The sequence below is a fragment of the Dermacentor albipictus genome, chromosome 1 (genome assembly GCF_038994185.2).
Source record: "Dermacentor albipictus isolate Rhodes 1998 colony chromosome 1, USDA_Dalb.pri_finalv2, whole genome shotgun sequence".
Lineage (NCBI taxonomy): Eukaryota > Metazoa > Arthropoda > Arachnida > Ixodida > Ixodidae > Dermacentor > Dermacentor albipictus.
Genome location: NC_091821.1, coordinates 331838428 through 331856751, shown reverse-complemented (window position 1 = coordinate 331856751; position 18324 = coordinate 331838428). Strand labels below are relative to the sequence as shown.

General features: G+C 41.5%; 1 protein-coding gene across 1 annotated transcript in view; it reads right to left on the bottom strand.

Annotated features, from left to right (window-relative positions):
• Positions 1–14347, bottom strand: part of LOC135909903 (ubiquitin-conjugating enzyme E2 Q2) — a 38220-nt gene extending 23873 nt beyond the window's left edge. Inside the window, exons 1-3 of the mRNA XM_065441921.2 lie at positions 14015–14347; positions 12814–12918; positions 43–135 (exon numbers count right to left, since the gene is read on the bottom strand). Coding sequence (XP_065297993.1) covers positions 43–135; positions 12814–12918; positions 14015–14176 — 360 coding nt within the window. The 5' untranslated portion in view covers positions 14177–14347. The remainder of the gene's footprint in view (positions 1–42; positions 136–12813; positions 12919–14014) is intronic.
• Between the last annotated feature and the right edge of the window lie 3977 nt (positions 14348–18324).

The window sequence follows — 18324 nt, the reverse complement described above, 5'->3', positions numbered from 1 at the left end:
ATGCAAGCAGGACTACTTGTAGAAGCACACTGGTTGTCTCACCTGGAAGTAATCTATCGTCTCCAACTCAGCTGGTTCAGGCAAGCTGTGGACTTTGCACAGTTCAGTGACTAAGATCTTCACCTGTTGAAGAAGCTGCAATCAAACAGGAGAAGAAAAAAAAAACAGCAATTAAGATCAAGCCTTTAGGAAGGAACTCCATTTCTTTCAGAAGAAAATGCCTCAAGAAGATATATAAGTGATGAACCATCCACATGACTATTTAGCATAGCAACAAGCACTTCTGGTAGATCTATACACAGATATTGCCTCAGTTTTAACTGAAATAGCCAATATAGCGGAGTTGGTTCTATGACCATCACTGAGGCATTTAGCATAAAAATTACAAACCAGTTTCATAAATTTTCATGGGATTGCATTTTCAGCGAGTATATTACAATATTAAACCCACTCCTACAGTTTTATATTGCAAGATGTATTGCATATTTGGTGAGTTTCACGTGAGCAAGAAGAAAATTTCTAAAAATTTGTATATGACATCTTTACCAACTACGCTACCAATGTGGAACCAGACATTATCTGACGCTTCTCCATTCGACATCCTCATTGAGTGAGCTGTGCGCAATGCTGGTACGAGGAATACTGTAGTGCTGAACTAATGCCACAGACAACGCCGCACAACAGCATCCACAGAACAAAAATGCAACAAAATAGTAAAACAGCGAATGGAAGATCAATGGCCTCAACTATAACCATGGCTATGGCTGTTCATCCTGGAAATCAATTGATGACAATGATGATGATATAGCATGCTTTAGGTTCTGGATTTAGTTTTACTAGCTAAGCACCATCAACGGCCATCAATGAAACAGTTTTCATTCTTATGACTTCAGCGCAGGCTCGGCACAGTTTTCTGCTAAAATGCCGTTTTGGAGCAGGATGGCTCAATTACCAACAAAATGCTATCAATTACACAATTATTTAACAACTAACAATTCCATCACCCACCAAACTAGCACATAACTAAATAACCAGCAATTACGGAATTTAATTTCAAGGTGTGTCAACAGAGTGTGAACAAGCGAAACCTCAGACTACAGGTTTGAGACTACCAGTCTATGATCTGGACTTTCTCATAACCTTTCTCTCCCCTTTTCCCTTTCCCCAGTGCAGGGTAGCCAACTTGGCTCAATCCTGGTTAATCCCCCTGCCTTTCATTTATCCTTTTTTTTTCTTCTCTCCCTCTCAGACTGCAGCTAATACTTTGACAAAGGGCCTTGTCTATGTCAAGGCAAGTCAAACAATCACTTCAGCCTGAGACTTGCTTTGTTCACCCAACTGATCATCCCTTCAACGTCTCTACATACCTATGTGTCTTGATTGGATTAATTTCAAGGTGTAACGTGTTATGTCTCAAACACCTGATAAGACCGCTGTGAACTTTTTAATGTATAGTTGCAAACAACTCCCTGCGACAATGAAGAGAATGCTATGGAGGCAAATAAGAATGTTGGACTGAAGAAGAGTGAGAATGCTGGACATTCTCATTTGCTTAAGTTTAAGCTGGGGAAGAGAAAACAAACATTATATTTAACTTTTTACTTACCATAAAAAAATTGGTCATTTTTTGAAGGTTATAGTAATTTCTTTTTATTAATATTATCATGGTTACAATGACATGCTATATATCAATCGAAAGCTAAATAATTTTACCTTTCAAAGAGTTCAATCTTAAAAACAAATGTCAGGGCGAAATATGTAATATTTGCCAAAACTTTTTTTTTCTACGAAGATAAGACATTTATACTAACTTGAAGAATTTTGGTCCTTAATGAGCTTCAAAATAACTTTAGTTCTCAGACAACGAACTAGATGGCACAGTAAGTCCATAGGAATGCCGGTAGTTTTAAATTTTCACATGGCAGGTACGGGACATGCAGGATTGTCGACACAGAAAGTCAGAATTTCCCTATCAGATGCCTGAAATTTCCCTTGCTTCCACAAATAATAATTTAATTAGATATTAGTTGTTTTCTTCCTCCCTCGCATTTGTATGATGAGAAATTACATAACTTTTACAGCTAGTGTAAATTTCGCAAATTTTAGTTCTGCGGGCCAAAACCGGCTAAAACAAATCTGGCGAGGTGAAGTGTTCCCAGGAGATCCGAACTATCCAGAGCAGAGTCAAGTGTTTACTTTGCGTGCCTCTCGCATTGAGCTGTCAGCTAATTTTTCACAGAAAAAGACGAGTGCTCCAATGTTGCCAGATGATTGCACAATAAACCACCAATGGCTGAAGGTAATTGCCCAAACGTAGCCAAAGCCGCTGATATTCTATGTTATCTCGGAAAAAAAATATAAATCACCTATAAAATTCAAACTATATATAGCGTGCAAAATTTTCTTCAAATTAGAATGATTCCCCTTATTCCCACATAGACTTGAAAATTACCTTAATTCAGGAAATTTCCCTTGAGCTGGCAGCTCCGGGGACATATATGACCCATGCTCTATTGGCGTGATAAGGAAATAGTTAAAACAGCAAAATAAGACCAAATACAAGACTCAGTACTAGATTTGATCTATTTTTCTGCTTTCCTGTTCCACGTTTAAGCAAATGTGAAACCGTCATAGGCTGGTTCAGTATCCATTCCAAAAAAAAAAAAGAAAAATATTGCCAATCCGCTCCTGTGAAGGTGGTTGGCCAGCGACGTTATAGATAAGTTGTGCCTTGTGTCAGGCAACTTGTCAAACGCCAACCTCATGATGTGTGCCCACTACGCACATTGTTTCTCAAAGTGATGTATGACACAAACACGTTTCGATTCAGTTTATAAAACCTTTATTTTATTTATTACTTGGAAATGACTGCTATAACTGCTTTGTGGTCACTAAGCATGTACGGTAGTTGGTTGTCTCAGATCACTGAAGTCACGAAGACCTAAGTCTTCCACGAAGCGAGTGGACCATCACTTTCCTTCCCATTTTGAGATGTCTAGGTTAAATTCTCCAACAACGACCACCGGCAAGGGTACATCAACATGGAAGTGCGCGCTCCTTGTGATCAATCATGTGGTTTGATGGCTTTTTTTTAATTTGCGCATTTCGTACTGAAATGAAAGCTGTGCTGTATGTGCGCTTCACGCCTCTGCCTTATGGTGGTATGAGCCAGTGTTCCTGGCCCTGCAGTGCTGCCGGGATCAGACCACCTGGATTTTCTGTCAACATGACGGACACGAAAAAAAATCCCAGGATCCTAGTCCTAAACAGCTTTGCTGTAAAATGAAACCAGGGCCAGTGCAACGTAAAACTATTCCAATCTGTTTTTGTTCCAAATCTGCCATTAGCCCTCCGGGATAGGTCAGAATGGTTCAAGTCCAGCCCAAATGGGCACAGCCAGAGCCATTCTGACCTATCATGGAGGGCTAATGGCTGATTTGGAATAAAAACAGATTGCACTCTTAAAACGGTTGCACCCTTTGGGGTGTATATCCCACAACAACGATCATTATCTGCCTTGCTTGCATTTCCTTTGTTGAAAACTCGGCGCTTGCTACTTTCCTGTCGAGAATGCTCTGTCACGCTGATAACTCGCAAGCTGCTCGCGACTTGGTTGTACCAGGCTCGCAACATTAAAGAAAGGAAATGCGGGCAAGACAGATGACAATTATCGTTGTGAGACAAGATAAGCTCCAAAGGTGTAAATTTTTTTAAGAGTGGAATAGTTTTACGTTATACCAGCCCAGTGTTCAACAATGCATTCTACTTGGCGTTGCAGCACATGTCCGGAAGCTGTGTCCCTGTAGCTTGCTCTTCATTACCACAGAAAGTTTCCCCAAGAGCTTAGTATCTTCCATGTGCTGTAGGAATGATCAGATTGACTGCCCAGCTATAGGTGAGAGACAAGCTCTTTAGCTAGGAATGCTCCACAAGTTATTGTACTTGTAATTGCTTGCTTGTATGTGCTAATAGACAAAATGTAGATTCGGTCTTGCATAAACTTACAATGGATTACTGCATCTGTTGACAACTTCTAGTGGGATTGTCAATATCGCATTTGTAAATAAACAAGGCACTAGATACCTTTTTTATTGCAAGCAAGTGACAGCCGTTTGTGTGACCAAATGCAATATTTTAGCAATTGCATGCTAGTCTCTGTTCCTTAATAGGCATGTTCCTAATTTCCACAAATATTTGCCCGATGCACCTTGAGGAGTGTTCATAAATAGAGAGCAGTAATACTAAGCAGCCTGCATTGCAATGCATGTTCATCATAGTAGCAAACTACTACATGGTCATTACGTGACCCAGATTTATTTATGGCGTTGTGCCCGAAGCCTTATTCTGCAGAGTTTCAAGCCAGTGCCTCTATTTCAATATTACCAAATTAAATTGGGACTTAAAGGATGATTAATTCACACACCAAAATCTAAGGCCATCAAATTGTCTGAATATATAGGTCTCTGTTGCTAGCCGAGCAATGCTTCCTTTTTAGCAATATTCTGAACATACTGACGGCACTTGGATATTGAGAAATTTAAAAAAGTAAAGAAAAAAAGAACCATTGTACAATAGCAACATACGTAACGTGGCAATCTGGAACCACATCTTCACAATGCTATGTGCCCCATTAACATATCTTGCAATCTTGTGCCATTGCACTAACACAAAACTAGGGCTATGTCATATCTTTGAGTGTTAGCAGAGTAATGAAAGTTGCCTCTAAGTGCGTCTCGTCATTTGGCTACGTGCATTATAAAATTCTGCACAGCAAAGTGTGTAGGAAACATTTCACAAACCATTCACGAATTATGGTAAAGGAGAGAGCAGTTTATGTACCGTTGAATCTTAATAAAGTACATGAGGTTCCTAAGTATTATCACCAACAATATGTATACATTTTTGAGCACCAGCGCTGACAAATGATGGAGTAATCGGAGGAAATTATGTCATCTACAATTTTTACAATGACAATTAGTTAACTATTTCATAAGACTGAATGGAGGATTGCACTGTATTATCTACCACTTTATTTGCTTACATATGTCATTGTTCATGCTACTGTGTGTGTGTAGACAACTTGTAAAAAATACCTGAATGAAAGAAAAGAACAAAAACAGGAAATTGAAGAAAATGAACAAAAAAGAAGCCTTCAATTTGCACACTGCCATCAGGATTATGTAGTGGTCAACGTCAAAGCACGGATGCTTTCATGAACTTTAGTTTCCATTTTAACTGCCCATAAAGAAGTTTAATTTTTATATTGTTTCTATTTCTTAGTCTATTTAAAAGCAAAACTAAGTTGTATAATTTAGGTCAACTGCACCACCCAAACCCGTTTAAAAGCATCAATGCTTTGGTGGGTCGACAAAATATTGCATTTGCATGGTTTATGTTAAAAAATTAATATATAAATAAGAATATATATATATATATATATATATATATATATATATATATATATATATAAGGATTAAAGTTTCACTTTAGGTCGGTGAAAAGATTAACAGATAATGTAAGTGCACATGAAATGCAAGGCAAGAAAATAATGCAAAGATTTTTTTATATATATAGCAACAGATTTTCTTAGTTTTTGTAAGCAAATATTCCATATTTCTGAACTGTACAGTACATCGCCTTTTTGTTAATTATTATTTACAAAATACTGCAGGCCCAAGCTAGGGCCCATGCAGGAGGGGTATCAAAAAGGTTTACACAAGCACTGGTAAAAACATCAAACAGAAATCGTCATAAATCATGAAGAGAGAGAGAAAAGATAATATATAGATAAAGATGACACATAAAAGAGCAGCACCTTATGGTCGTGAAAACAATTATGAACATTGCAACTTTAGGAAAAATAGTCCTTTGCAAAAGAAAGAAAAGCGCTTCACATTATGACGTCAATGCGTCGAATGAGTCACTGTTCTGAAGCATACATAGCGGCAAAGCGTTCCACTCTGTTCGAACTGTTCATCACAATCACTCAAGAAAAGCCACAGCTACAAATATTTCAGAACCTATGGCCACACATTCACCCTACTGAGGTGATAATTATGCAACATTCTGAACCTTTCAATTTATTTTCATTCATATGCACTTTCAAAATAAAAGTCAAATTTTATACAGATCAATACATTCTGGGAGACTGAAAAAGTGCGTGCACATGGTTTCAAAAATAAATTTTAGGTAGAACCGAAAATACATTACCAGACATGTCAGTCAAAATTAACTGGTGACAATGAAAAAAAGCCTTGCATCCGCTCAAATGCTGTTCAAGCAACACAGGAAACATGCATAGGTTGCTTGAAAAGAAAGCTTCAGACGTAAAGGGCCCCAAGCCACCTTGAGCTCAAAAATTAGTTGCACAGTGGCCAAAGTGTATTAGTCTACTATCGACTTATAGCCGCAAGAATATTTTGAACTAGTACAGTAACAGCAAAGTTACAAGGTTTTAGTTACAGGGCAAAGTTACAGACTTTAGTCAACCAAGGGAACAGGCTGGCTTCAGGAAGGGATACTCTACAATGGATCACATCCATGTAATTAATCAGGTTATCGAGAAATCTGCAGAGCACAATAAGCCTCTCTATAGGGCTTTCATTGATCACGAAAAGGCATTTTATTCAGTAGAGATACCAGCAGTCATAGAGGCATTACGTAATCAAGGAGTACAGAACACTTACGTAAATACCCTGGAAAATATCTACAGAGATTCCACAGCCACCTTAATTCTACACAAGAAAAGTAGGAAGAGACCTACAAAGAAAGGGGTCAAACAAGGAGACACAATCTCTCCAATACTATTCGCCGTGTCCTTGGAAGAAGTATTCAAGCTCTTGAACTGGGAAGGTTTAGGAGTAAGGATCGACGGCAAATACCTCAGCAACCTTCGGTTTGCCAATGACACTGTCATATTCAGCAACACTGCAAACAAGTTACAACAAATGATTGAGGACCTTAACAGAGAGTGTAAGAGTAGGGTTAATATGCAGAAGACAAAGATAATGATGAATAGCCGGGCAAGGGAACAAGATTTCAAGATCGCCAGTCAGCCTCTGAAGTCTGAAGGAGTATGTTTATCTAGGTCAATTATACACAGGGAACCCCGATCATGAGAAGGAAATTCATAGAAGAATAAAAATGCATTGGACCGCATATGGCAGACACTGTCACCTCCTTACTGGAAGCTTACCAATATCATTGAAAAGGAAGGTGTACAATCAGTGCATTTTACCAGTGCTGACATATGGGGCAGAGACTTGGAGACTGACAAAGAAGCTTGAGAACAAGTTAAGGACCGCGCAAAGAGCGATGGAACGAAGATTGCTAGGCATAATGTTAAGAGACAGAAAGAAAACGGTTTGGATCAGAGAGCAAACAGCTATAGCCGATATTCTAACTGACATCAAAAGAAAAAAATGGAGCTGGGCAGGTCATGTAATGCGCCGGTTAGATAACCGTTGGACCATTAGGGTTACAGAACAGCTACCAAGAGAACAGAAACACAGTCGAGGACAGCAGAAGACTAGGTGGAATGATGAAATCAGGGAGTTCAAAGAAAGAAAAGAATTAAATTATGGGGTTTTACGTGCCATAACCAGTTTCTGATTATAAGGCATGCTGTAGTGGACGACTCCGGAAATTTTGACCACCTGTGGTTCTTTAACGTGCACCTAAATCTAAGCACATGGGTGTTTTCGCATTTTGCCCCCATCGAAATGCGGCCACCGCGGCCGGGATTCGATCCAGTGACCTCGTGCTCAGCAGTCCAACACCGTAGCCACTAAGCAACCTCGGCGGATCCAATTAGGGAATTCGCGGGCGCTAGTTGGAATTGGTTGGCGCAGGACAGGGGTAATTGGATATCGCAGGAAGAGGCCTTCGTCCTGCAGTGGACATAAAACAGGGTGATGATGATGATGACGACAGGGTTTGATGAACGGAAATGCAGTCACCGCAGTTTCTCTTGCACTCTGCTACTCTACCCACACACGCTCTTTCTCCTCCTTGTTGCATAGTCTCACCAACTCTACACAGTGCAGCCAAAGCAAGAGGTCGAATCCGTGGGCCACAAGAAAGGCTTCCTTAATCACCCTCCGCGTGAAAGTTACTTAATGGAAGCTTCATTACAGCCTCAATGGTGCTTAATGGGCGAGTCCCTGTCTATTTTCGGATCACAGCCGGCTCTTGCCATGTTGGCGCTGTCATCCCTCAGCAACCAACCAATCTACAACTTTTACCCCTGATGACATCACCTGGAGCACTGTTGGTATTATGATGCACGCAAGAGGCACCGGCTACACAATGTGCGCATTTGTTAAATTAAATTATGGAGCTTAACTTGCTGAAACCACTTTCAGATTATGAGGCATGCCATAGTGGAGTACCCGGAAAATTTCGACCATCTGGGGTTCTTTAATGTGCACTTAAACCTAAGTACACAGGTGTTTTTGCATTTTGCCCCCATTCAAACGCGGCCGCGGTGACCAGAATTCGATCCCATGATCTCATCCTCAGCAGCCCAACACGATAGCCACTGAGCAACCACAGCAGGTATGCACGCGCATTTGTTTGAAATGAGTAAACAATGACCGGACATTGTTTAGAGGCCCTTTAAAGGTGTGCCAAGCAGCCTGTGCACTATCGAAACCAGATCAGAGCACTATCAATGATGAAGTATGCTGCTCATTTTGCTCATAACCCAGCCATGTCATAGTTCAGATGGAAAAGTTAAATGCAGCAGTGCATTAACCATGTCTGCAGGAACTACTCATACAACTTAGGACAGCACATCATAGCTTGGCTGTGACTACAGCTACAAGAAAATGTGTAGTTATTTTCATCCACAAACATGCACCTCCCCCAAGTAATTGCATCTTCAACATTACCTGTCACATGCAATGCCACTAGTCAACTTTAGTCGATGACAACCCAGAAATGCATAGCTGAAGATTACACTCTTGCAAAACTCGAAAAAGTGTGTGCAGGTGCTGCCAAGATTAAACTTTTTCTATAAAAAAGGAGACGAACGAAGAAGTTTCATCTTCGCAGTGCTTCAAAACATAAATTCTGTTCCAATTAACCTCTATTTAGTTCTTGTGTATAGATGGGCCAGCCAATTATGTTAGCTCATTTCCATGACACCGAGGCAGAGGAGAATTTCTTACGATATTCACATCACCCAAGAACTATGTTACAAAGCACAGAAGCAGTGAGTAGCTGCAGTGCTTTTGCTGTCAGAGCTTATGCTGCTGTTCTACAACAATGCTGAAAGATGCATCTTAGCCACAGAATCACTGCCAGACCTTGCAGTACCAGAAAAGTGAAAGATTGTGGTTGCTCATGCAAGCCACACTTTGATGAATTTTGACCCTTCATGACAGACAATAACAATGATCCAACGTACTTAAATATGACAAGTATCTATGTTAGTTAAAAAGAAAAAGAAAAGCATGTAAGAGTGGTTTTAGAAACTGCTCTCCCAGATGGCATTTCTCTTATTCTTTTTTTTGCTTCCACTTCATATCTGACCATGCCTAACATGCCACTAAAGAACGGAAAAAAGACAATGCAAATGAATAGAACAGTGTTAATGTTCTAACATAATTTTGATTTGATTTGATGATGTGGTGCCTAGTGGCACAAGAGCCAGAAATGGCAAAAGAGCACCAAGCAAGTTGTTATGAAGTCGGCCCACTGTATATTTACTTACTAATGGGGAATACAAGCATTATGTATATGTAAGGCTTATTTGCGTGGGTACAAATATGTGTATTCAAGCAAGCTGAGGATGTATATAATATACCTTCGCTTAGGGTAATGCTAGTTGTCCGTGGTAATATCTCGTGCCAATATTTCATTCATTTAATTTCAGATATCATCATCATCAGCCTGGTTAAGCCCACTGCAGGGCAAAGGCCTCTCCCATACTTCTCCAATTACCCCAGTCATGTACTAATTGTGGCAATGTCGTCCCTACAAACTTCTTAATCTCATCCGCCCACCTAACTTTCTGCCGCTCCCTGCTACGCTTCCCTTCCCTTGGAATCCAGTCGGTAACCCTTAATGACCATTGGTTACCTTCCCTCCTCATGTCCTGCCCATGCCCATTTCTTTTTCTTGATTTCAACTAAGATGTCATTAACCCTTGTTTGTTCCCTCCGCCAATCTGCTCTTTTCTTATCCCTTAACGTTACACCCATCATTCTTCTTTCTATAGCTTGTTGCGTCGTCCTCAATTTAAGTAGAACCCTTTTCGTAAGCCTCCAGGTTTCTACCCCGCACGTGAGTACTGGTAAGACACAGCTGTTATACACTTTTCTTTCCAGGGATAATGGCAACCTGCTGCTCATGATCTCAGAATGCCTGCCAAATGCACCCCAGCCCATTCTTATTCTTCTGATTATTTCAGTCTCATGATCCGGATCCGCAGTCACTAGCTGCCTTAAGTAGATGTTTTCCCTTACAACTTCCAGTGGTAAGGGATTTTCACATAACACTAATGCAAAATTATGTGCAATTTCAGTTTCTACATTGTTTAAAAAATTTCCGGAAATTACAAGAACCCATCTTTTATCTAGGAGAAAGTATGGCCATGTCGGCTAAGTAGCCACTGGTAATTCATGACCAAATGGTACTATATCATGCTACCAATGTGACAAATTCAGGGGCCTTCATTCAATCCTTTCACTACTGCCAATGTGTGTCACTATTTACAACAATGCACTGAATGCATGCAGTGGAAGCTGATATGGCACTCTGAAGATTGAACTTCTGTCTATAATATTCATGAAAAGAAAAGGAGCAAAAAAAGAAGCTGCAGTCAGAAACTCTCTGACCTATAGTAATGTTCATTCTATACCATTTCTGTCTCACAATAAGTGACCTTATAAATAATATGCATGAAAAATGCATGGTATTATTTCTATCCTGAAAGATTAGGCGAAGCATAAATTACTCATACTCCCATCCAATAAAGTATAGAAAGTGTCATTTTGCAGCTTGGTGCAGATAATCACCACTGCACAAGATGGTTTTAAGAAGTTAAAGCACAGAGCACTGAAACTGCAGCACTGCAATTGGTCTCGAAGCATCACACCACTCAATCCTTACTACACAAAATAGATATGCAAAAGCGTGTATGCAGGTTTTCCCACTGAGCTAAATTTCCCTAACCAAGACCTAACCTAACCCTAGCAACTTTCCTACTAGTAGCACTGCTAAAGCCGAGCCATGCGTTTTGATAGCTTCGATGCCGGGGGGATTAGACAGTGGCCTGCATTTTGATACTTCAGTTACAATTCTAGCCAGAAGTCAGCCATCTTGGTTGCGTCAAAGATGGTGTGCGGAGACTTGCAAGTTTTGCATATTGTCTAATGAACCTCTATCATGAGAAGTAGGGTCACCACAACGATGGCAGAATACAAGTGGCACATGCCCTTATTCTAGATTACTGTACGAACTGATGTCTTTCTCGCGTGCTCAGGGATGCCTGTTTGTCGATAACAGTATTGACAGTAAAAGTACAGGCCAACAACAGATAATAATGGGGCATGCTAGCACACTGCTCGAACTATGTGTGTTTGCCCTCTGCCAGTTCAAATTCGTGCGCTGCACTTCCACCACGTCTCTGCACAATGCGAGGAAAGCTTTATCCTCCCACAAAGGAATCTCTGCCAGCGCTCCTTATGGACAGGAACAAAGGCCAATTGAGTACAGCACATTTTGCAGGGATTCTGTAAACCTAGCTAAACAGTGTTTTGCTTTCCAACAAATGTACACGGGCAGTAATCCCTTGTGTGTATATAAAATTTTTTTTTTAATGTCAGGAAAATTACTACTCTAGAAAAATTTGTTGACAATTCAAAGTTAAGTGAACAAGAATGAACAAGTGCACACATGCAAGTATGGGTTCCACCTCTTAAACGAGTACTGGCATGACTATTTTTGTGTGACAGTCTTATTATACTATAAATCTAAGCCTTTTAAAGTAAGTTGGCAATCACCCTGAGCACCCTAAATAGTTCACTGTAATACTTGTTCTAACAAACCAGTTTTGTTTGTATAACAAGGAGGTGGCTGTGTGATGACACCACAACACAGTGGTTCCCCCTGTCACTGCAGCTACTGCACAAGCACACCAGGAGAAACGCTCACTTTTTATTTAATGAGCAGCACCATCCTAGCTAGCCTTATTGCTACACAAAGCCTTGGAAATGTTAGTTTGTGTCACAATAATGTAGATGATGCCAGATCTGGCAGTTCGACATAACTTTAGGATGAAACTAAAAATATTTTTAAAATGTTGCATAATCTTCATAATTGTCATGTGCTTTTAAGTGCAAGAATCATGTGGCATATTTTCTATATATTCAAAAATATGTGTCTGTGTGTGTTAAAAGAAATTGCCTTTCCATAAGAAGCTAGTTCTGCTTATGTTGATCTCCTCACGTCAATTAACATGTAATGCCGTACATGCTCAAAAGCTGGATGGTGTCAATGTTGTCAAACTAATTTGCCCTAGTTATCAGGACAAGCTTTTAAAGCCAATTTTCTCTAACAAAAAACCATAAGAGGGAAAAACAATTGCTGACAATAAGCTTGCCTGAAGTAACCAAATAAAACTAATATATGCAAGACAGTCTAACGTGGTGCTTAGCTTCCCTGCAGCAAAGAGCCTTGCCAACTCTTTAGTGCAGAAATGCATGGGAAGTCCCTCTATTGCAAGCAGAGATCGCAAACACACTGCATAAATTGGATCAAACCAATAACACACTTCAGCCAGGACTGCTGATACACCGGAACACTCACGTGGTTGTCTCGGCCTGCGGTGTTTGTAAGAAGCTCAACAATGTTCGTAATGCTTGGGTCCTCGGTATCGGAGAACCAGACTGGTGGTGTTGAGGGGTACGTCTCCTGCAATGTTTATGTTGCACACTGGTCAATGAAGAGGCTTGCCGAAAAACATCGGTATATTTTTTTTTTCGCAACAATTTCGGTCGCTTTAAACAACCTGCACTATGCTACGCATACGCCGACAATCACAGATCGCACATCGCGTTTCTTTTTTTTTTTCTTTTTTGTACGCCGTTAGTCAGAACCACACGTCTGACACGCTCATCATATGTAACACGCAGGAACACAAGTGCGACCGCTCGAACAAAGGTCCACGCTGTCCAACGGCGATAGGAGCAAGAAACAAAGAAAACCCAAGCGAGTCAACACTCTACTGCGACGTTCCACGAAAGTCGTCGTTCGGGGCGACGCTCCTCGCACGGAAGCGTCCAGGCATCGGCTGACAGGATTTTTTTTTTTTTCTTGGTCACTGCGCGCTCCTATTTTCAGATTTCCTTTTCCACCTTGAAGCGCCAGTTTACGGTGGAGAAAGGCTGATTCAATGAGGCAACGCAGTGCTTGCTAGTCCAACGACATAGTTCTCCTAAATATGGGATACGCCCGCAAGTTCGCGTCTCCAGTGGGCTGCTATGTTGCGGGCGCCGTAGCCATGGTTCGCGTGAAGGCATAGGTTTCCCCGAACCGTGCTTAACGACTACAGCCCTGGGTGAATTGGACGCTTCACCTAGGCCTGTGTTTGCACAAGCGTGTTCGCTTGCGTCAGAAGCTGCTGCACGAGGCATTAGCGAAGCAGGGCTGCGAGACCAAAAGCGAGAGAGCGTTGTGGCGCGCCAGCCCACGATGGCAACAATACACCGATTTTCAGCGCACTCAGTATATCGAACATATACTTCTGTCTCCACAAAATATAAGCTGTTGGTTATGCTTCGGCGTATACAATGACAATAACACCCTTCTTAAGAACGACGAAAGTACAAAGAGTGTGCACTGCTGGTCGTAGGATTTCGCTCGTAAACAATACTCTTGTTCAAGGTCTTGGCCTAGTTAGAAAAAAAAAGCCACTCAGCTGTTGGCGAAAGTAGCCGGTTACGTCACACAGACACTTCTTAAACTACACGCAACAACCACAGAATACTCCGCTTTCAGTAGTACTCACTGTGATGTTGGCGTGTATTTCAATTTTCTTCCCATTGCGGCCGATAAATCTGCAAGTGAGTTCATCCACTGACGCAGCTACCACTTGGAATCGTTCGTGGTTCTTCGGGAACGATGCTTCCAATGCCCGGATATCTTGCTTGAGACTGTTTAGGCAGGCCATTTTATCACCTCAAGAACATGACAGCGTCTGTAGCTTGATCGCGAATTTGAACACGGGAACTTTATGGGACTGACTTTTGACACATTCTACCCCTCACTGACACAATATGGCGGACACTAGTAAAAGAATATGCGCCTGCGCACAGCAGCGCACTGGCGCACTCTCAAACCCAGTTTCCTCACTGACCGTGCAAAGAACGGTGTGAAACGCGATAGAGAGCCGCGGAGATGAGGGCGTGGGGGCCTAAGTAAACTTGGATTTTGTTTTGTAACTCATGTGGCCCTTTGTTCCGGCATTCCATCAGTTGTGCGTGCACTTTCGATTTCGCTCTTTTCGTAGGACTCGCCTCGAGTTCCACCGGTTTATGTGTTGTTGCTGCGTTCATTTGCGCCGAAGCAAAGCTGACAAATTGTAGTTTCAGTTGCGAAAACAAGGATGGTGTGTGAAAGGCGCTGGTTAGTGGGAGTACAATTATCAACTAGCGTTCTCAGTGTCATCGCTCACTAGTGCTGTCATCTTGAATGGCTAGCGAATGACAAGTTCTCTCAGCATATTTGGAACTGTTTTTTTTCGTGTGAAAGAAAGTATGAAGATTCTAAGGCGATCTTGATTGCGATATCGAAGCAAAGGGCGAGTTGTGGCGTGAATACCAGGCAAATCTAGTATTTCGTAGCATAATCTCACTGTGTATTTTCCCATAATGCAATAGATGTGTGCAGCAAATCTGTCTTGCATGTACAGTATGCCGGAGGCAACTATGCAAGTTATGACGGTTGATGTGGTTCGAAAGGTGCCGTAATGCGAGCATAGTCCTAGTGTAAAAACAGCTGCCTGTCGTCAAATACCAGCTTTGTCTTATGGCGTCAATACTCCGCTAAAAGCGGACTAATAAGCGTGCTTTAACGTATGAGGCGCCTCCACAGTTAAGTAGGCCAAGCAATTAAGGTAATTTTGTTAGCATAATGACAACTTGCAGTTGAATGACATGGTTGTGCTACATTTACATTCTGTCCCAATAATATCAAAAGAAAGTATTCTTCCTGTACAAATGTACCATTTACCTGAAACATTTGAGTGCACACAGCATGATTTAATTAGAACCTAAAGCTGTAGTTATAACACGAAAGCACCTAGCAAGAACTGGTTTGTACAAGACCAAGCTTGGTCAAGTTCAAGGCCTTGATATATTGTATGGTGTCCCAAGATATGAGATGGCAGATCTCTATACAAGCAGCAGCACAGCATCAGCTTAAATGTAAGGTGTCACACAAACATAATTTGCCAAATACAATAGATAAGCAAGCTGTTTACATGCACCTTTCTTTGAGGCTGTCATAGCTGGTATGCAGTGCATTCTCTTTTCAATAATTACATCATGTGAAGATGCACAGATTTTGACCTGCCATGGTGATGTAGTGCCTAAGACATTGCACTACTAAGCCCAAGGGCACGAGATGAAATCCCAGCCGCATTTCGATGAGAGAAATGCAAGAACGCCAGTGTACCATGTATTTCGATGCACGTTAAAGAACCCCAGGTGGCCAAATCAATCTGGAGTCCCTCACTGTGGTATGCCTCATAATCAACTCATAGTTTTAGCATGTAAAACCCCAGACTTTAATTTTCTGTCATAAAGATTTTGTTTTATGAGCACTGACTGGGCAAATGTAATTGGCTAGTTTGTCTCAGCAATTTTCATTTGTTCCCAGAAACTGTGATTAATGCATTGCCTTGAGAACAAACATATGTTCTTAGCATTTCACACAATGGGGCAACTTGTAAATGGAAATTGCAGAAGCCGTTAATAACTCTGAATCTGACATGTGCTTCTTAAGCAAGTTACACTATTCTCTTAAGCCAAGAATGGCTTTGGCTTGTAACGTGAGCAGTTATAATTGACAGCAGAATGTGAGCCAACCTTGCACTCCTCGCACGAAAACATGCCTTTGTTTTCTTCTATCAAACAAGTGGAAATTACATCTAACAAATTATTTACAAGGTGTTTCATGCAAATTATACATGTACTTCTGTGCACATATCTGAATTTGTTGCATTAGAAACATTCAGCAGTGAACTCTGCTAATTTACACTGCCCTTCATCTTGACTACTTCTGTCTATAGATGTGCCTGGATATTCACCACTTTTTCTTATTAACTCTTGTTAAACACCAGTAAGCATTCATGAATGCAGAAGAAAAACACAAACAAGGGAATTGCACTGATGCTGGTTAACAATTTGGACATGAGAACCATCTGGAAATAGTGCGCAACGGGACCGCACAGCAAAAAGGAAGACGAACACAGGTGCAAACTACCAGCTGATTTTATTGAAGCCCAACCCACAGGTATATGTATCCACAAGCTGCGCAGACACACCGTTACAAGGAGAAATGGAATTCGTCAAACAGGAAGTGATTGAACCAGGCATGAAAGGAATTTCATTTCTGCATTGTACAGTGTAATCATAGTTTCGCTTACACAATCTTGACCTGCTTTTCTGATAAAAAAAAAACTGCCTCTAATGTTTCACGAGTGGTTTTTTGCTTGCTCTTGCCTAGGATTTTCATGCTACGGAAACGTGGTTCACAAGTGAGACGTCTACTGGAATGCTCAGCAAGACGTGTATTCTTATTAGCTATATTTCTTGTGTGCCAGAGTCGGTCATTGATGCGTGGCCCTGCCTGGCCGATGTAGATTTTTCCACAAGATAGGGGGATCTCGTACACAACGTTGTTGGCACACTCGACAAGGCGTTTTCCATAGTTCTTTTTACAGCCCACTTTTTTGAAGTCTAGAAGCGTACGGTGAAGGGCTAGTTGGTAAGACATTATGAGAACGAAGAAAACTGCGCAAAAAAGAACAAGACGGAGAAAGAACCACACGACACAGGCGCAGACTAACAACTGGTCGCGGGCAAATTCGGCAGACAGGTTCTCTTTTCGGCACCTTGTAAGCTGTCCAGTCTGTGCAATTTAGTTAGACCTGATAGGAAAAAGAAAATCGAGTGCTGCACTAACCACAGGAACAAGTTTGTGCCCTGTAGAGCGAATGTCATCTATGAGATTCCGCTGAGTTGTGGCAACGTGTACGTCGGACAAACAGGCCGCTGCATTAATATTAGATTATTAGAACATGCCAATTCCCTAGATGATTCTAGAGGACAGCATCTTCCTAAGCATTGCAAGACCTGCAGGCATGACGGCAAAGTTTGCACCCCACTTTTCGGCAGGACTAAGATTGTCGGACACGCAAGGGATAAGAAAGAGCGTGAAGTAATCGAAGCTTTAGAAATCGCGAGATTAGGGCCTGATAAATGTGTTAGCGAGGTTTCCATACATTTGTACCGCAAGGAGTTGGCGTTTCTAGGCTTGACTACATGATAGCAGCATTGGTCTTTGTGGTAGGTGCACATGCGTGCTGTTGTTGGTGGGAAAGAGGCGTTGGAGCATTAAACCAGTTGTTAGTCTGCGCCTGTGTCGTGTGGTTCTTTCTCTGTCTTGTTCTTTTTGCGCAGTTTTCATTGTTCTCATAAACCACTTTTTTGTCTGCATAAGTGATGCGACGGCTCAGCTGAGCAAGCTTCTTGGGGGCTGAAAAAACCATCGGCACATAAAACCGAGCAGCTACTTTCTTTAGCCAGTGTGTTACCTTGTGCATGTACGGAACTATTTCCGGCCTCCGAGTGCCCACCAGGGTCTCTGCAGCATTCTCGCAAGCGCACCGCTTCATTTTCTTGAGAAGCATTTTCGCTACCGGTACGGCCCAGGGAAGCCAGCTGAAGAAAGCCTTCCCAATTGTAGATCAAAACTAGCTTGCACATTGTGAATACACGACCTCTGGAGCACGGATTCCAAACAGAGTGTTGCAATGCCTCTCTTAATTATCTTAGAGTGAGCTGATTTGCATGGAAGGAGCTCTTTTTGTGCACGCAGGGAATACACCTAGCACACGTGGCTTTCACTGAACTTCAGGCATAAATCTAAAAACTGCAGCCTTCCTTCTTCTGGACACTCATATGTAAAGGTCAGGCCTTTGCCGAGAGTTTCAAAATCATCGAGAACATACTTTTGCTCATGCTCGTATGAGACGGAGCACTTCTTGTTAAAAAGAATTAAAAAATCGTCCATATAATGAAAAATTTTAAGGAC